Source organism: Colossoma macropomum, unplaced genomic scaffold (assembly GCF_904425465.1).
Source record: "Colossoma macropomum unplaced genomic scaffold, Colossoma_macropomum, whole genome shotgun sequence".
In the NCBI taxonomy this organism is placed as follows: Eukaryota; Metazoa; Chordata; class Actinopteri; order Characiformes; family Serrasalmidae; genus Colossoma; species Colossoma macropomum.
In genome coordinates, this window is record NW_023494802.1 from 8603001 (window position 1) to 8623894 (window position 20894).

The window sequence follows — 20894 nt, forward strand, 5'->3', positions numbered from 1 at the left end:
TCTTTGCTGCTATGCATATAATATTCTGTGTAAGTCTATTCCAAAAATTCATTTCTTCTTTCAGTAAACCACACAAGTTCCTGTTTTCCCAGTTCCATCTGACTGTAGGGCCAATGGTGTCACTGACTACTCGTGTAGTAACTCTAGATTTCTCTTTCCAGCAGACAGGATCACTTAAGCCTATATGAATACAGCTACAGCTCCCTTTCCCCTGGCCCCTGACACTGTCAAATTGTCCTTGAGATTATACTTCTCGAAAGGGTAAAGGTAAGGTAAAACTAAACCAACAGCACTGGCTTGGCTGGCTGGCATCTGAAGAGAGACATTTGAGTGCTAATGTGCTCTTTGTGCTATATCAGTGCCCCTGCGCTGGACATTTTAGAGCTTTCTCTGCTCTAAAACATCCACTTCAACACAGAAAGAGCTTGTTAATTGGCTGATTTGTTGGATCAGGTGTGTTAAAGTGGGGAAAACTCAAAACTAGGGCTGCATGAAATATCGTTTGTTAGCCATTATTGTGATATTGACCTCTGCAGGACTGATATCACAAAAGGCTGCAGTATGCAAAACTTACTAGATCTTTTTTTTTCAAACACCCTCAGGTGCTCCAGATGTGTTTCTGTGGGTGTCTGTGGGTGTGTATAAGTACCTTTGTCTTTTAACGGCAGCGCTATCACACCTAAATGCACCTTATATAACCTAATATCATTTATCAGCCAAATGATATATTAGTCAGGACCTGCAAATTATGCAGGGCTGAGGTAATCCAGGGACAGGGCTGAGAACCACTGTGCTAGTAAGAGAGACAGAGAGAGAGGCAGGAATGATACCTGGAGAAGAAAAAGAGGCTTGGCAGTTGGGGGTCTCACTGGAGGGTGGGTAGGTAGTCTCCTTGTGTGGACTGTCTGCAGAGTCCCTGTCGTCATGGTAGCTGTCCTCGTGGGAGACAGGTATGGTCTCGGCTTCATCCCCGTTGTCCTCTTCATCGCTGCAGCCTTTGGGTTGGACCATATACACGCCTTCTGGGGGGCCCTCGTCTCCACTGCTGGCTTTGGGCCCCCTTGGCTCGTCCTCATCAATGGACGCTGGGTCATCGGCATATTCACCATTCACCCACTTCTCGATGGCCTCGCGCCGTTTCTGGTCATCCTCCAGGCTCTGGCCCAGGCTCAGGCCCTCTGAGTAGTCGCTGTCGGGCCGGTCGCCCTCTTCGTAGTGGGAGCTGCCCCGCTCACTGTTGTCCGCCAGGCTCGGGTCCCCCTCAGCATTCTGGGAGCTGCCGTCATACACCACCTGCCGGCTCAGCTTGGCACAGATAGCGTTAAGTTTTAGGCCACCTTTCCTTTTGGCAGCCATCGTGGATTTTCCTGAGGTCTTTTCAGTGCATAAACCACTTTCAGCTGGTAATGAGAAAAAAGGAGAGAGGGGGGAAAAAGAAGACAGCGATTTAGACAAGAACTGTTAATAACTGAAGCAATATTGTCACTGCACGAATATGAGTGAGACACAATTAAAGTGCTTTACCAGCTACAGATAAGGTTTAACAAAGCATTCCAGAAGAGTGATGCTGTTCTTACATGGTGCTTACATACCATATAACAATGTATTTCAGTGACAGATGATAAAGTTGCCTGAGTAAAGGCTCAGTGTTGATTCTACCACATTACTTTGTTAATAATACCCAAAGACATGGCTACAGAACAATAAGCAGAGAAAAAAAGAGAAGAATCACATGTCTATACTATGAGTTACACCTGAGAGTGTGAGCAAGAGTGAGAGAGAGAGAGAGAGAGAGAAAGAGAGAGAGAGAGGACAAACCTCATCTACTCTATTAGTGAGAACCTAGAAGCAACAACACAACTAGATCACAATCAGACCCCCAACAGTGCGCCAAACAGCCACTACATGGGGATTTAATCCTCAACATGACAGCGGAATAAAAACAGCCTGACGTTGTAGGCTCTCTTTACCTAAAGAGGCCCAAGCTCCTGCCAATGAGAGCTCTGCTCAGCCTTAACTCTGACAGCAGGGGGACATGAGTGGCGTCTTTGGAAGGCTCTAGAAAAGAGTTTTTCAGGCAGCAGCCGCTGCAGTTCTTCCATCGCGCCCTCACACTGTGCCTTCATTACACCATCATCTTCATGCTCTGCTCAACTCAACTCCTCACTTCTCTTTTCTCCTACCTTCATGTGTTTCCTCCTCTATTTTAATCTCTTTTCTTCTTTTCTCCTCTCTTGTTTTTTCCTCTCTTCTCTTCACTTCTTCTTTTCTCCTATCTTCACCTTCCTTCTTTCTTTTTTTCTCCTCATGTCTTTTCTCTCCTCTCCACTCACCTCTGCTCTCCTCTTTTCTTTTTATCTCCTCTCCTCCCTTTACCTCTCTTTTTTCTTAGGTCCTCTTTTTACCTCCTTTCTCCTTTACTCTACTCTTTGTTCTTCTTTTCTCTTTATATCACCTCCTTTCTCTTCTCTTATTTTTTCTGCTCAGCTCACATCTCCTTTTCACCTTTTTCTCCTCAACTCACTTCTCCTCCTTCTCTCCCCTTTTTGTTTTCTTCTTTTCCTCTACTCTCTGCTTTACTTTCTTTTCTACTTACGTCCTCTCCTCTCCTCTTTTCCTTTCCTCCCCTCTCCTCCCTACAGTCTTTAATGCTTGTCTCTTAAAGACACTGTAGACCACATACAGTGGAACACCAGCAATAGCATTGTAGAAAAGTCCCTCTGTGGACGTTACCGGCAACGCACAGGCTGGTCTAAAAATGTCACACTGGTGGTCTCTTAAAGATTTTATCTCAGGTAGAGAGAAAAATATGCAGACGCACACTTCCTGTGTGTGTTCCATTGACTACTGCAGTCCAAGAGTGTTCTGGTGGTAAGAGTCATCGCTCATTCAGAGCTTCTGTCATGGTGGATCCAAACACCACACTCAAAGCCATGATGCTTACAAACTGTATGACAGGCACTGCTAGCCAGTCAAGCAGTCCAATCACAAGCACGTGCATGATTTCATCCTACTGTGCTATCTTTAAAATCTAAACCCCCCTCGTGTGGCTGTCCTTGGGCCAGCGCAGATCCGAAGCTGCCTTTTTAGGGCAGAATCCTCTCCCTGCTACCTTTCCCTCTCAGAACCCAACACAACACAACTGATTCACGATTTACAAAAGTTCATTTTTAATAGTTTTTCCAGGCTCAAAATCAGATGTGCTCTTAACAGTCTTTACTGTGCCATAAATGAAAAATAGTGAGAAGAGGGGCCCGGTGGACATTTATTTATCACAGCAATCTGTGGAATGCTTTTGATGGTATTTAGACACTGTATGGCCAGAAGTGCTATTTCTGGCCAACTCACATAAACTCGTCAATACAAAGCTAGGCGCCTGTTCTGCGCAATAATGAACATTGGGGGGAGGGAAAAAGGAAAGGACATACTGTTCTTGCACAAATACGTGCACCAGATGCACTAATATTGTTACGAAGCGGAAATCAGATTTATGAACCCAAAGACGTGTGTGACAAATAAGCTGAGCTAATCAGGATTTCCCATCATGTCATTACATTACCTCACAATTATGTGGCATTGTCTCCATTTTTCGCTCTTTTCTTTTATGTTGTTTGTTAAAGTGACGTATGCGGCTCAAGGTTAAGCTATTCTGTCAGGGCAGAGTGCTGTGGGGGGCCCCGTAGTCTCCGCACATGCTTTCTCAGTTACCGGGTGTTGCACTCGGCCCTTCCTCTCTGAAACAATGAGCCGAGGAATTATGCGCGCCTAGTGCCGTGCTACCACACACTGCTCGAATCCAAACACCAGCGAACGGCACACTTTCACCCTTCAGACAATCACGGGAGCTGGGGTGAAGGGGTCACGCTGTAGAGGATAGCAATTTAGAACAAAAATCAGCTGGAAAAACTATTAGGAAGTGGAAGACATAAATTCTGAAGTATTTTTTCAGAACACCTCCGAAGGAAGATTGAGGTCATTTGGGCGTAACAGTAAAGGTCATTTTTCTGTTTACTGTGCCACTATTTCATGCTTTAACTACTGATTTCCTGAACACTGCAATCTAGCTTTTCCTTGTAGGAAATGACCCCCTGAGAAGTGATTTCTTTCCATTATACACAATTTATGTGCATTTTTTTTTTTGCTAACAACCTCACACTCATGGTCAGTGTCTATTGATTCTTGAGATAATATTCAAATCTACAGAATCACCATGGATACAGTATGTTCTGGCTTTCTAAAGCCTGGATTTCGAGGCGAACACAAAAGACTTGCATGTTCAAAGGCGTTCTTTGTCTGAAGTCAGGATCTGAGGTATTAAATAAAAGTGGTTAAGACATTAATGAGAGCTCAAAAAGAGCAGGCTAGGCCTCACTCATAGTTGCTGATTTAAATACGCGCCTGCCAACAGAATTGCCTCTGCTTTCTGCCACAATGGGGATCGCTATGGTAACACTGCTGTTTACCTCCAGTCGTTTTTGTGTGCATGATAGCGTACAGCGTGATAAAATCAGTGGGGACGTAGATGAAAGCACAGTCTCTCCTGTGGGAGGCCTTCCACCTCTCAGGGGAGCGGCATTCACGTTAGCAAAAATAGGTGTAACAAGCAGCAAAGCCCTATTAATTCTACGCCTTGACCTGCTCTTCTGAGCACAAGAGAAAATGCTGCAATTCAGTCTCAGAGGTACTCGAAGATGCTTGTCCACCTTGAATCGTAAACGAAGCAGCAGAGATCATCATAACTAAGACCAAACTTGTTTTTCTTAAGCGGAGATGTTTATTGTAAGGCTGACAAGATTTTCGTGGAAAGAGTGCAGGGCCTGAACTCTCCCCCGGTAATTCCGTTACTGTATAAGGAGAAAAGCTTTTGCGAAAATGCTCAAACTATTTTAAACAATTTCGACAATAAGAGTGAGAGAGGTCCTCCTTTTTATCTGTGAGGCCCAAGATGCACATCAAAGGCCTCAGAAGCCCTGCTTCTTCTCAGAACTTTGACGTGGCGGACGCGCAAAATGACCGGAAAAAAAAACAAAAAGCTCTGAAAGGAAAAAAATAAAAGCAAAGCTCTCCTGAAGTCGGCCTGTCGCGCCTCTCCAGGCTCTCCGCGTCTTCTTGTTTAATGCGGAGCTTCTGTTTATGTGCCAGAATGATATCATGCCCAATCAAGTGGTGTTTCAAATCCTAATAATGCTGTTGGAAGTGCATTATTTGTGTGAACGTGTGCTGACTGTAATCAGCCTGCCAGAGTGGGGAAGTGGCTGTTAATGACTGCTTAGATTGGCGTGTCCTGTCCTTTCCCTCTCTCTTCCTTTCTCTCTCTCTCTCTCTCTGACAGACAGAAATGCTAGGAGATGACATACACGTTCATCACCTGCAGTCAGAATACTCTGGAAACAAACTAACTGGAGCGTATTTCACAACACGAGTGTGCATATGAAATGTGTTCTTGTTTTCTGCTGAGCTACATGTGGTATGTATCCATAAAGCTAGAACTTGATCCTGAAGCCACTTGCTTAAGAGGCATGCAGGGCGCACTGGGGTAACGAAGGGAATTCATTCCAAGTTTCAACATATCTTGACTGACAAGGACAAAACCTCCATAATATGGTGAGTCAATTAATATGAAATAGGCATGGGAAATGCCTAAATAAGTGGCAGATTATTTTTCATTATTTAACATGCCTTGTGTCAGAGTTTCCCTCTTTTTTCTCTGTCCTTTAAAAGCGAGACTATAAGATCGTAACCTGTTTGCCAGATTAATTGACAAGGCCAGGTTCCTAGAGTGTGCCTGGGTGGACTCTTTAGTCTGCTTTTTTCCAAAGAGGTGTGGATCCAAAGCCCTAAGCGTTTACCCTATAAAGCGTATGCATAATCCACCTCACCACCAAAACACACCAAAATAGTGCTTTCCTTAATGTTTTTATCTTATGAATGAATTTACAGCTTGAAGGACGGAGTGCATTTCCCCCACTCCTCGGAGGGTGTGAATGCGGGCCCAGGGAAGCTGAGTGGAAAGCCACTGATGGACCCAATCCTCAGACCCCTGCATCTGGCCCCTCTTTCATTTTTATTACACAAGAATAACAATAAGCAGGTCCACGACCTCGTCTCCAGATTCCACCGTATTTTTTCCAACACTCTGTGCTGATGCTCCAAATTTCCATTTTCTGCATGCATATTTAATTGAGTTTTGTCCCAGTGGTGCGGAAATGATTTGTTTTTTGCTCTCTGTTCACTTGACTCCTCTTCGGAGTCGGTAACCCTGATTAAGACGTTCGCGTTAATTTCCCAGTGCACACCTTTTTTTTTGTGCATTAATGGTTCTGATCGTCTAATTAAAACTTCTCAGCTTCGCTGCTGATCACCGCTCGTTGTGCTTCTGACCTGAAGTTTTAATTGCCGCGTCAGAGGCGATAATAATAATTTCTGGGTTCTGATGATTAAAAACAATGCCATTGCCAACTGCGTTTTAAAGGAAGAGGAGTCAGAGGGAGAAACTGGAGTTTTGGGGGTATGGGGCGGGGGAGTGTTCTTTGGGGGGGGGAATTTCCCCAGAGGAGGGCACAGATGGATTTTCCCCCTTTCATTTCTTCGCTGGTTTTGGTGTAAAAACAGGTTTGTTGGGATTTACTTTTGCTTTCACATGAAAGCAGCCTAGGAGCCGCGCAGATGGCACATACATATGCACACAGCTGGTTTAGCTGGTTGTTCTGAAACTCGGCAAACAAGAGTCAAAAAGAGAAAAAAAAAAAATCAAGGAAGTACAGTCTCAAAGATAAGGATTAAAGGATACAGTGATTCCTGAGTGTCATTTCCACCTGAATTGTATTTGGTATTAGGCAAAACGCATAATGGTAAAAAAAATGGCACTGTGCTGAATGCAGTTGGGCCATTAGCATGGAGAGGTTATGACCCAAATACAATGTGAACTTACACCGTAGAAGAATGCTGAAACTGTTTGTGCTGTTTCAAAACCTGCACACATGCACACCCACTCCATCACACTGTCCTGTTTTATTGGATGGATTCTAATAGATTTTTTAGATTCTGCTGCAGGAATCAATTTTAGTATGAGGATACACATACAGACAAAACAATTACGCTCAAAATAAAAAGAGACAAAACAAACTCTTTTTCTCCTGGACAACAAACATTTAAAGTCACAAACTGTGGACACATGGACAAACACACACACACACACAAATCTGTTTTATTATTAATCAGTTGGTTGCACATCTGCAGTGTATGTGTGTGTGTTTTTATATCAATAAAGCACTTACTGCTTTTAGTCTAGAATATGACCTTGCGTGTTGCGTGCTGTCTTTGGGCCGACCTTGAGGGACCCACTCTGACTTTTCACAAATGCTCTCTCTCTTTTTCTCTGTCTCTCTGTTCCTCCTCTCTCTTTCTCTCTCTCTCAGACAGGAGCCTTCAGCCAAGTGCAATACTCCAGTCGGGGACCACCATGACCAGCACAAACAAACAAGTCCCCAAGAAACAAAGGCACACACAGACACACAGCGTGCAGGACAATGGAAACAAAATGCCAGTGTATATTTTTAAGTGCAAAACGGAAAAGGAAATATGCTGTTATGGGTGCAATTAGGCAGCAAAAGCACAATTCGAAGAACAAATACATGGCTAAAAGCTAATCACAAGACAAAGTATTTATAATCTAAAAAAAAAGCAGAAGCTCAGTGACTGTAACAGCAGGCGAGGTGAAGGCTGTCAGTGACCCTGAGCTAATACAACGAGCACAAACTTTACATCACAAAACTTTTATCTTAGATGAAGATTGGGAAGCATGTGACACAACTGGGAGACAAAGTTGTTAAAATGGAACAGCAGGTCTGCCAGGCAGCTGGCACAATGCTTTAAATTAAGGCTTCAACTCAACTTGTCCGGGCACTGTTCAGCAGAGCAACAGGGGCTTCTGCTTAGCAGAATGCAGTGACAATTTTTTTATTTAAATATTTTTTAAATATTTCAATTAAATAATTTTTAAAATATTTTTCCCCCCAAAAGACACTTACTATGTTTGTAAGCTTCTTTGGTGTTGTGTCGTAATTAATTTTTACATAGCTATTTTCCAATCTTTGTTGATCACTTAGAATTACACAGGCTGTTTTTGTTACTGTACCTTAGTACTGTTCAAGTTCCACTTCAATAACTGCAGACTGTCTGCAGCAACAACACTCCTTATCACTTCACTGTGAATGGCTGGGACTAAGCTGAATGTGTGGTCATATGCAAATGTACAAAAGGTTGAGACATCTCAAAACAGGCTGTTTTTGCAGCTTAGCTTCCATGCTGAATGGGACATGAAAGGTACACTGTGACATCATAACTATTTTTTATTTTAACAATATAACAGCATGTAAAACCCATTTAATTCATGACGATATGGGCCCTTTAAAATACAATCACCTTAGCAGTGATTCAGCCGGAACTGGATTGAGCGCGACCCTGGTGGTGGAGGTTAATTAGCCCAGTTGGCAGCTCCGGGGGCGTGGGGATGGGTGGCTGGCAGCAGGGTTTGGCACCGGGGCACGGCCAGGACGCTTGGGGAGAGCCTCCCCAATGCCTCTTGAGGGCCCTTGAGCTGATATCTGCACAGATTAACTGCTTGAGTTGTATTTTTGTCACGAGGAGCTGTGCTCAGTGCGGAGGCAGGAGGTGTGGGGGGTGATTGAGAGGGGGAGTCTGGGGAAGACTGCAGAGGGGGGAGGAGGGGATGGAGAGCGGGGTGAAGTTCCTCTACAGTGAGGCGCGGTGGCAGAGGGGTCGGTAAGCTGCTGGTGCCGCCCGGCCCAGAGTCTGTCACTCAGAGTCATTATCTGTGGGGATATATTTAATTTAGCAGTTCCGGAGCCACACTGCTGAGTAAGCCAAGCCACCATTAGGGCCCGTCCTCCAGGGGGAAACACAGCACAAGCCGCTCGATTAGTTATCAATTAAGAGTGCAGAAACCTCCACCTGCCGTGTGAGGGAGAGAGAGACAGAGAGGGAGTGAGAGAGGGAGAGAAAGGAAGAGAGACTAGGTCCTCCCTCGTTAAAAAAACCCAAGGTTGTAGATGCACCTTAAAAAAGAGACAAGCACTCTCTCTTTTCTCTGAGACTCAACCTCTCTCTCTCTCTTTCTCTCTCTCTCTATGTCCCTTTGCTTTCTTAGCATCAGGTTAACCTTGATATGAAGCACTGTCACCCCAGATAACATCAATCATGCCAAGCCCTCTCAGATAACCCCAGTGCCCAACCTAAAAAGCAGCGTGTTTAGATGTTTAGACATATCCCCCCTCCCCTCTCCCCAGCATATGAATTCCATTACGGCGAAATGAGTTGTGGCATTTCTTTAACAAGACTCTTAAGACATTTTGACAGCCTATAAGGCACTTTGCCGTTAAAAAAATTAAATAAGGCAGAACAACAAAGCGTCCTGCGTAAGTCGCGAGTTGACGGGCAGCGTGTCTCCGGAGAAACTGGGGGGAGAAATTAAAAAGGGTGGCCCCCTTTTCCCTCGCAAACGTTTCCGGCCCGCGCAGAATGCTTAATTGATTTCCAAGGTTACTCCTCAAATTTGTTTTTCAGATCCCCTGTGCGCAGTGCGTTTTTTTTTTAAGCGATTCCCCTCAAATTTGGGCCGCGTTTTTATCGTCCGCCTCGGATCCCCGTGCCCTCTCCTCCAGACGAAGGGGAGGAGGTGACATTAAGTAAAAAAACTGCATTTCCAGACAGGAAGCCTTCGCTGACAACATCGATCCCAGGCCACCATTAAAACATTTGCTCTGCTTCACAGACTTTGCCATTTTTTCTCTGACCCCCCCCCCACCTCCCTGCATTCTGCTCATTTTATGCACAGAGGAATGAGTCGCAGGTGTCCCCTAAACGTCTGCTGCATCAGGTACATGGCTAAAGACTAAAGATTCTATAAACCCTCAGTGTGTCCTCCTTCTCAGAGAACTGAGGACAGAGCAACATACAGTAAATTTAACCTCTTAAACTGCACTAAATATTTTCTTATTAACCTTAAGACTTATCATCACTGTCTTAACAAAATCATACAAAATTTTAATAAAATGCCTGTTTACATTAAGTCAATATTTCATGATGAATGGACTAATACACATCTTGCAAAATGACAGATTAAAATCGTTTTTTTGAAAATACAAGGTTTTGTTTTAACAACACCCTTGCCTTAATGTTGGCCCATACTTACTATTCAACACATTCTTTAGAACAGTTGGGACTACTATGAAACTAAAATGAAAGTTATACAGTTGTGAGAGTAAATAATTGAGGTATGGGCCAATGTGGACCATTGCAGTTTAACCTCTTAAACTCTGGGCTTATTACTCAGTTAAGAATCCTAAGATTTATTGTTGTGTAACTACTATGAAATATTAAGCAACTACTATGAAACTAACATGCAAGTTATGTAGTTAGTAGAGTGAGGAGTTGAAATGTGCTGCAGTTGAAAGGTGTTAGTCAAAAACTTTCTCCAACTCTGCTTGGCATGGAGCAATGCATTAGCCAAAGTGTAAATCTTTATTCATTTGTTACCAAGTTTAATAGCTGTGTTTTGCTTTAGGCCTGCGAATACAAGGGACTGAGGCAGTGGACGTTAGGAGAACCTGTACATCCCATCTCGAAGGCCGTCGAGATAGCATGCTGCATGACAGGTTAACGGTGGAGAGCATGGTGTGCACATGTTTATATATGTGGGTACTTTCCACTACTGTGGCCTCTGGCCATGTCTAATGCACAGTGGTTTGTTGGGTTCTTTGTCCATAATGAGAGTTTATTCACTATATGCTCTCTTGAATGTCATGACATCAAACTATGGGGAAGTACTTGGATGACTACTTTACCACTTCTAGAAAGAGAAATATCAAACTCACTTTAAATTCAACATTTGTTGTCACTTACACATGTCAAAATAAAATTCAAAACTGTCTCAAAAAGGTATTTGTAAGTGTTTTGTTGAACACAAACTGCATGGCGTGTATTTGACAGAGAGATATAAGTGCTCTTTTTAAAAAAGAACACGAGCTTGAGGAGGTAGAGAGCTGCTTACTGAAAGTGCGTGCTATTTTGGTCAGAGAACACAAAAGGAAGTGTTGCTGGCTGACTCAAACAAAGAATCTGCTTTTGATAAAACCACAACAGCTTCTTGTATATTCTACACTAAAACATTCTGGTTTCCTGATTTTATCGATGCAATAGACCCTAAACGGAAACAACACAACAAGTAAACAGCACAACAGCTTTTTTTTTGTCTGTGCAGACGATATCGGTGCCACAAAAAAGAAAGAAATGTTCAGTGACAGTGGGGCTGGTGTCAAAAAACTGCAAGAAGAACAATATCATTAACGCTGCCTTTTCCATTGACCTAAATGACATGAATGCACTGAAGCTTATGATGAGCTCCAGACATGGGCAGGTTGCAATTTTGCATTTGGTTGGCATTAGAATTCTCCTTATTATTATTTTAAAGTGAAAACGGATACTCCGTTGAAGTGCAAATTTGATGAATTACTGTAGCAGATTGCTGTTATTAATTATTAAAGCCTATTTTATAAATATTCAGGTCTGTCATGCATCTAATAATGAAGGCTTTGGAGAAGGTTACTTCCCGTGCGCATCCTAATGTGTCAGAAATATCACTTTTAATCACGGCTGTGTCAGGGTTAGCATCTGAACTCTAAAAATACAATCACCCATGCTGTTACGCTTTCTCTCCTGCTCTCTCTCTCTCTCTCTCTCTCTCTCTCTCTCTCTCTGTGTGCCCACTAAGCCAGAGCGATACTGAAGGCCCTTCCTGCATCATCAGAACGATGATTTGAGGGGGAGAATAATGCATCAATGCTGATCTACCTTCTGGACACACCTAGTCCCAGCGCTAGTGCAGCCATATGGCGCAATGCATATTCATACAGCTCAGTCTGCTTAAGCAGTACTTCATAAACTTCAAATAAGAAGTAGAGAGGAAGAAGGAGATTAAAAAAGGGCATGGGAAGAAAAGCAAAGGAAAAAGTTTCCCCCCTGTGCGATCCCTCCTTCTCCTTTCTTCTTTCTCTTTCCGGTTTCTTTTGTCTCAGAGATGAGGATGGAAGCTGAAGGTTGATCCCAGTGTGTGCGAGTGTGGGTATAGCTGGTCTCAGGCTGTGGGTAAACTCTGCTGTCAGGTGGGCTTGCCGCTCTCTCTCGCCCAGCAGGGTAAATTTCAGGCGAGAGAGCGATGGGGAGATTAACACTGTCAGAACTGCAACACTAACCCTTCATTATCAGAGCACCAGGGCCTGCAAACACACACACTCACTGGCCTCCACTGCCTGGGCACGGAGCTAGTAATTACCAAAGCAACCTCTCAGTGGGTTTCTCTGTTTCTACCTCACCGGCTTCTTTACGTCTGTCATCTGCCCTCATCTTCCCTTGCTTTCTTGCCTAAACTCTCTGCACATCCTCGTTTTCCTGCTCGCTCTCTTTCTCTCTCTCTCCTCCACGGCTGAAGCATGGTGCCAGTCTTTTGCCAGTCCGGCGTGACACACTTGTCGCCGTGCCAGGCCGCGGTAGCAGCGCGTGCGTGTGCTGTATTAAGTGGCGCTTTATCAAATTAGTTTGGTACCCAGCCGATGTGTAATAAAGGTACAGTGGGGCCCCCGCTGCTTCCCAGACATCAATCCTCCGAGCTGAAGCCAAACCCAGAGCCTGGCACCAGCCAAGGCTTGCACCACTCCGCTCCTGCTGATCAGCTTATGGCCTCCTCAAGCCCAATAACAACACAAGCGTGGAGGCTTTCAGTCAGGCTGTGTACATCCACACCATCAGACTGCACCCAGGGAGTCATCCTCAACAAACAATGCAGCCAGAAGCCGGGACCGTATTAAATCTCAGGAGTCACAGTTATCACCAGTGCTAACAAAAGCATGGTATAATTCAAAATTATCTCTTGCTCGTAGCTCACTGGAACAAGCAGAGAAGTGTGGATTCTAAACTTTCAGTTTAGATAACCAGTAATAACGCAACTACATTTAAAATAGTATAGAAAAACATAATAATACCAAGTATTAACCCTCACTTTCTAAGAGTTAAGGCATTGTGGATCCCTGGGCTAACTCTATCTTGGGGTTTTACCACATCCGTTTCACTGAAAATTGAGAGATGCTGATTTTCAGGGGGCACTGATGTACATTGTAATGAAACAACCTAAAATTAACTGTCGCTCAAAGTTGTTTAAATGTAACTTTCTGCTTATGACAACTGCTTTCGTATTTTAGTACTGTCAAGAGGTAAATTTAGGCTAAAGTAAAAAAAAGGAAAATTAAAATAAACATAGGCTTAAGTTGACTAATAGCTTGCTAATGTCTAGCTACGTGCAAGTCATAAGATGCAGGGTAAAATGAAACTTCTCAAAAACTGTGGATAATCTAAATGGATAACTCTCTCTATCGCATTTTAACTATTTAACTATTCAACTATTATTCCAACTGCCATGCTCACAAGGCCCCCTGGTGGCTAAGCCCCAGATCTGCAGCCCCTAAACTTCAATAAATTAATATGGCACTTTACTGTAACGGGTAACAGAGGATGGAAAGCTCTGCACACCAACGGTGGTTTATCAGAAGTAGCAATAAACACTTTTGTTTGAGCCTCATTTGCATGGCGTCTTTATGCAAGGTGAAGGCCTGCTGCTGCACATTTTCTGGCATGTCGTCTTTTTCAAAGGCACCTCTTTTCCCGCCGTTCTCATGTGGCGAACACTCAGTAGTGGGGAGGACGACATGATCAAACAGACAAGAGGACGGATGGAACAGAAGAGGAGAGAGGATAAACTACCTGACTAAAATTTCTCCCAGCGCCTTGCCTTTTTAAGCAAATGTAGCAACATGCAAGGCTCCAGGAATGGGATAAGAGGGGAATTAGACTTCAGAGGGCTTCAAGCCTGGCTAGGAGAACAGAAAGGTAGCTGCAGGCGGATCATGGCCAATCAGAGGATTTTTGTAGGGTAGTATCATCACAAATTAAAGACGAATGTTTTGCAATAAACAGAAATGACAAATTTCAGTGTCTCACGTATTGAAATGTGCTTTGATAGACATGGTGCAAGAACCGGCCAATTTTGCAATCAAAAATATTAGCCCTCCTAATATGCATCGGTGATCTACTATAGTGAATGAAGTTTGAAAATTTCAAACTGCAACACTTCTTACAGGCCACTTCTGCGACAAACGGCAGCATACGTCTGCTGAGTGCAAACACTCCATGTGTCATTTTTCTGTGGTTCTACTACATCATCCAGGTAACCGTACTCTATATCCTGTTGCATTTCTAGTGTGAATATACTACTTGCACTAAAAGTGGCTGCTACACTACAAAAGTGCTTGATTTGTGGCATGGGCTATGCTAATATTCTGCCTTCCTGCCACCCTGATCGATAAGTGTAATGCTTTCGGCTATGAATGAATTTGCATTGCCACAAGGCTGCACTGTAGAAAGTGAGTAGGCGATGAACATGCTCATACCTCTTGCCACAAGACGAGTGTTACTGCGCTGTGGTAAGAAGGGCCTAGGTCTCAACAGGTGCCACTAGCCACTTGTTCATTCAATGACAGGGGCCCAGCTGTCAAAGGCCTAGTTCCCAACTCAAAACAAGTGGCTGAAAAGAAGACACTGAGTTCATGTCCTTCAGACCAGGCAAGTAGTTGAGCAAGTGGTTTCAGAGTAGCTGAGAGAGTAATCTTTAGGGTCTGACTGAACAGAAACAAAGACAAACAAAGCTTCTCTCTGCAATATGAGTTTAGTTAGCCAGAGAGTTAGAGGATGAGTTATGGCTCCTGGGCTGCTGGGGAAGCTTGTATTTATGGGGGGACTGAGTGAGTGTTAAATCCCTGCTAAGAAATAAAGTCGTCCCTGGGCGAACCGGGGAAACATTTCACTCAGTCTAAAAGGTGGTTAAAAAAAAGATCATTCCTCTTCTGAAGGGAAGCGCTATTCCTTATTCCGTGCGCAGAAGAAAACACATATAGAGATGGAGGGATATCAAATTCAAGGCACATGAATCTTTAAACTGTATTTGAATGTTGCTGAATAACTCTCAAGGCAAACATTCTCAGGGGATGTGGGAGCTAAAGGAGGAAAGAGGCTGATTCCTCTAAAATTACACGCCATTTCAGAGGGATCTTCCTCAAATGCCTGCAAAAAGCTACACTTGTTGAAGTGTTATTTCAACTCAAGAGATTTGTACTAACCCAGCACCTCAAAATTGTGCCAGAAACTTGCAATTAAATTCAAAGTAGATTCCAGTAAAATGCACAGACTCCTGACCCCCACGCTTCTCCTCTCCTGTAGCTCTTATCCTCCTTTCCACTCCTCCCCACCCCTGGCCAGTAATCACAATTATTCCTTAAAAAGGCTCTATTTCTGCATTAAGTTAAAAGGCCTATATCTTTTTCTTCCCTTCTGAGTCAGGGCAAGCCTCACTTACCCTAAGTGTCTCAATAAATCAGCAGTTACTGTTAACATGTACTCCACAATTCAGTCATCAATCTCCCAGTGCTCAGAGTGAAAACAGGGGAAATATCTGCTTAGTAAAGTCCAGGGTGACCACACGTCCTCTTTTTCTAAGACATGTCCTCTTTTTGGGATCTAAAAAATGTATAACACTTTACTTGAATAGCCCATTGTAGATGCCTTGTAGATACTTAATTTACTTTCAAGTTACATTCATCTAAATATCTACTAAACTGACTATATTTTTCTTCAACTCTAAACCTGCTCTAATCCCAACCCTAACCTTAACCTCAAGCCAAAACCTATACCCAACCCTCACCCTGGTCCTAGCCCTGGTCCTAGCCCTAGCCCTGGTCCAAATCCTAACCAAAGCACTGTTTAGAATGAGCATAGTTTCAACAGATAGTTTGTTAACAATTTGAACATCTGAAGATAATCTATAGGGGACTACAGTGGACTATGTAAATAAAGTGAGACCAAAAAATGTGTCCCGCAGGGCGCAGTTTTTAAACTGCCTTCTAAACTGTCCAGGATTTGGCTTTGCTTTCATGTCGACATGTGCTTTCTACAGTCTGCCTTGTGCCACCTTCCTGCCCCCAAGTGTCCTCTATTTAAAAAAACATAATATGGTGACGCTTTTTTTAAAGCCTCTCACAAGTGTGTGCACAGACGGAAACACAAACACACTTATGTACATGCACCTGCACACACAAACAATCCCCTGGGATGATCTATGGAACCTTTGCCAGATCACTACAGAATCATAAACCAAATTCAATTCTGACCTCAGCTTTCACTGAGGGCTCAATTCCGTTGGTTACAGAAACAAATCAACAAGAGGTGGAAAAAAAGAAACAAACTCCCCTCCACTCTCTTCTTCTTCATCAGCAAGTCTCTCTCGTTCTTTGGCCTCTCCATTCAGGCCCACTCTAGGCCCTTTATGGCCTGCTCTTCTATCCTCCATGCTGAAACTTTAGAGGGCCTGATGCAAATGTGTGTTTAGTTTCAGCGACACTGTATTTATTTAACAAAAGGGAAAGCCTAATTGAGAGCTGGTCTGGATTAAGCCAGAAACAGGAGACATCCGAGCCAAAAGCTGCAGTGGCGTGTTCCTCCACACCCTGCAAAATCCTCAAATTGACAAAGCATCTTCAGAACATCTGTATCTAAACAAGCCGGGTGAAAGCTCACCCAGTGCTAGCAGGAGGGTTGCTTAGCTGGGCAAATAACACCACATGTCAGCTAGCTGAGGAATTCTCTGTGCCATCCTTTCTCATGGGCCTGGGTAGTAATTAAACACAACAATTTGAGAGAAAAAGTACACAACGGCTAATCCAAAACCAACACAGAGAAACTGCGGGAGATTAGACATAAAAAAATGATTAATTCTCAAGAACTATTCGTTTATCGAAGAATTATTGCTTATATGCTACACCTGTGGAATATATGCAAGGTAAAGTGTACGACAAAAAATCATTCAAAAAGTTTTCTCTTACTCACAATAAAATAATTTACCACCTATTGTATTGCAGAAGGCTGTATAGTCAGATATTGGCCGTATCAGTGGGACGGCCTGCAGTGGAACTGGTCCCGCTGCCTCTGACATCATACTCTCTAACACCCATCCAGCACCTCAGCGTGTGTGTGTGTTTGTGTATGTTTGTGTGTGTGTGTTGCCTGCCGCGAGTCTTACCTGGCAGGAGCTGGCCCTCCTCTCTCTCTCTCACCTCTCCCTGGCGCTCTGAAGGAATTCTCTCCACAAAGCAAGGCATTTTTCCCCTGTCTCCCCACACGCCTCCACCACAGCTAGGCAGGCTGCACTCGCCCTCTCTCTCCCTCTCCCTCTCCCTCTCTCGCTCTCCCCCTCTCTCTCTCTCTCACTCCCTCTCTCTCTCTCTCTTTCGTGTATGCAGCACAGATGTCAGGGCTGCGCGTGTTTACCCACTTTACCAGTAGGGGTCCTTCACCACCCTCCGCTCTCCACAAGCCGCTATGGAAAAAAGCAGGCCCAGGAGAGAGAGAAAAAGAGCCAGAGAGAGAGAGAGAGTGAGAGAGAGAGGGAGAGAGAGAGAGAGGCCACTTAAGCTGCTCTCGTGCGGCCGGAGCGCGTGGCTGCCGGAGCTGGATGAGAACAGGGCAGGCCGGTCCGCTCCACTGGGCTCCAGCCTCTCAGATTGAGTTACACAGAGTCAATGAACGAGTGGCAGTCAAGGGCCGGGGCGAGCGGCTTGGACAAACAGAGAGAGAGAGAGAGAGAGAGAGAGAGAGAGAGAGAGAGAGAGAGAGAGAGAGAGGAAAACCCTCATGCTAAATCTCAAAGTAGTATTTTAAAGTATCATCTGCCAAATTTTTAAATCTCAAAGTAAAATATGACAGATTTTTAACTATTATTTAGAAGTAAAAGTCATCAAATTTTGATCTATTATAAAAGTAAAAGTCATCAAATTTTGGACCATTATATAAAAGTACAACCTTCTAAATCTAGATCTACTACATAAAAGTAAAACCCACTAAATTTTAGACTACTTTATAAAAGTAAAACCCACCAAATGTAGGACCCACCAAATTTTGGTATACTATATAAAAGTAAAACCCACAAAAGTTTGCACTAATATATTAAACCTAACAAATTTATGATTGCTAAATAAAAGCAAAGCATAACAAAATTACCACTATTGACACAATAAAAGAAAAATCACACATTACTCTTTGAGAAAAGCATACAGCATCTCTCACTGCACAAAATGTAACGTCATTGCCAGAGGAACAATAAGTTCTTCCTCTAACCTCAGTGACCTCTACTAAAATTATATAAATTATATATATTTTATATATATATATATATATATATATATATATATATGTATATGTATATATATATACTATATATATATATATATATATATATATATACACATACATATATACACACATATATATATATATATATATATATATATATATATATATATATATATATATTATTAGTGTTGTTATCATTGTTATTATTAATGTTGTTATTAATTTTTTGAGTGCTGTTACTCATACTAAATATATTCAGCTCTAAACAGTTAACTTTACTGTGCTTTGGCAACACAGCTTTCAATGCAGTCATGTCAATAAAGCTATTTTGAACTGAACTAGAGAAAAGAGAGAGAGAGAGAGAGAGAGAGAGAGAGAGAGACAGGGAGAGAGAGCCATGGCTGCTGTTGACACTGATAACACATGCTGCAAACTCCTCACTCACTACACTGAAAACAGACAGACGCCTGCTCTCACATTTCAGCCTCTCACTCCACAATGCTCCTTTGCTGTCCTCCAGTCATTGATTTGGGGGTAAAAAACAGAAAAAATAGGGGAAAAGAAAAGAAAGAGAGAAAAAGAACTTCATCAGAGTCATTGACACAAGGCTGCCAGATTCGAAGGCTCTGGGCTATTCTTCAGCGGGGAATTTCAAGTTTCTCTCCTACTTGTGGGCCACTTTTCACATTGCAATATTAACGCTTGAGCAAGTGGCCGGCCCTTGCTGAAGCCTGGCCGCACCCCCGCACCCGCTGATGACAGCTTTCTCTCTCTATCCTAGACGGCTTGCTCAGACAGAAGAATTTGAGACTAAGCCTCAAATTAATATCATGAGCTGGACCGCCCCAAACTGCACATTACTGTAAGTGGAAGGTTTCAAGGGTGAGCTGAAAAACTATTATTCATCAAATACTAGGTGTGCCTGTCCGGTGGAAATAATGTAGAATGAGAGCAGAGACCGGCTGTCCTGCTCAAATGAGAGGATGAGCTGTGTGTGTGTGTTTGTGTGTGTGTGTGTTTTATCTTTTTTTTTACTAACTATTCAGGAAAACAAGAGAAAAATGGGGCCCTGACTTTATAAACTGTTGTGTAAGCTTTGTAAAATCTTCAGTTTTTAAAAATGAAAGTGCAAAACCACTCCTCTGTGGTTACTGAGGTTAAGGATAGGGTTGTTTGGGGTTAGACTTAGAAACTTCTTACATATAAGAAGTTATATGGAGTTATAAGAAGTATATATATATATATATATTCTCTAAAATTACTTTTTTATTAAGTTACGATTTTGCAGATACAAGGTTTTACTCCAACAGTGGCAATATTTAATACATATGGAACATATAATTACATATAGGTACCCCTACATAATATGCCCTTAAAAATATTTATTTAAATATATGGGCATGTCCTTACTACATACACACACACACACACACACACACACACATATATATATATATATATATATATATATGTATATATATATATATATATATATGAGAAACTTATTATGAGAAACCATTAAATCCATGTATATAATACACATGGGACATATGTATTACCCCAAGTTCTGACAATGTTTAAAAACACATGTATGTGTGTAATACAGGAATTCTTGTGCTCTCAGTACACTTTCAACACATCATTCATATAATGCACAACACAGTCAGTGAATCTAACACAACTGGTTTAGAGGGCTCCTCTGACACACAGACATGGCCTATGTATTTGTATTATTTGTTCAATATTTGTTTTCTGTATTGTCCATTGATGTATGCAGCAGTTCGACCAAGACAAAATCCTTGTACATGCAAGCACACTTAACCAATAAAGTGATTCTTCTGAATGCACACACACACACACACACACACACACACACACATATCCCAAACCATCGAGACTGACCTATAGTACCTAGTCTCATAAGCTTTACTGAGTATGGCTCAGGTTTATGGCTTAATGGCAGCAAAGTTTAGATCTAACGTAACTGTCATCAGGATATAAGAGTCTTAGGCTGATGAGGCTCTGCCCTGTGCCCTGAGCTTAATTTGCTTACTCGCTCTGAACAGGATAAAGGGAGCTGCTAACAGGACGTTATCCTGGATCACTGATAGTGTAGAATTGTTGGGGTTAAACTAAACAAACTGAAATTAAAACTTGAGGCCAAAACAGGTCAGACTAGTTTTTGTCAATTTTTTTTATAGAAAAAACAAGATTTTACACTACGGGGTGGGACTGTGTTTTATTATTTGAAATTTAAGGTAGTGGGAAGGAGCTTTCTAGGTTTTCCCTGAAAGATGCAGATCACTGCAAAGTGCGGTTAAGCATCGTTTTCCTTTTTTTTTCCATCCTACTCCAGTGTGAATGCGCCGGGAAGGAAGAAAAATAGCAGTTACTTAACAGCCCTTGATTTGGGAGCCGACATGCTGTGCGCTTGACGTCCTCTTTCTTTGACACGGCGTCTTTCTCTCTTAAACAGACACCTCTGCTGTCATTGTGCTGGGATTTGCGCATTCTCTCTAAATGGCTTTTCTGACAACTGATCTGTAAATACAGCCACATCTGCAACTTCCCCCTTCTGTCCCTCT

General features: G+C 42.7%; 1 protein-coding gene across 11 annotated transcripts in view; it reads right to left on the bottom strand.

Annotated features, from left to right (window-relative positions):
- casz1 (castor zinc finger 1) overlaps window positions 1-20894 on the bottom strand; it is a 230770-nt gene that overhangs the window by 40587 nt on the left and 169289 nt on the right. For 9 of the 11 annotated variants that reach the window (XM_036591368.1, XM_036591373.1, XM_036591369.1 and 6 more), the window contains one exon: window positions 831-1400. In XM_036591368.1, coding sequence (XP_036447261.1) covers window positions 831-1400 — 570 coding nt within the window. Of the gene's footprint in view, window positions 1-830; window positions 1401-17200; window positions 17452-20894 lie in introns of those variants that run through there. The other 2 variants (XM_036591370.1, XM_036591374.1) reach the window with 2 other exon arrangements.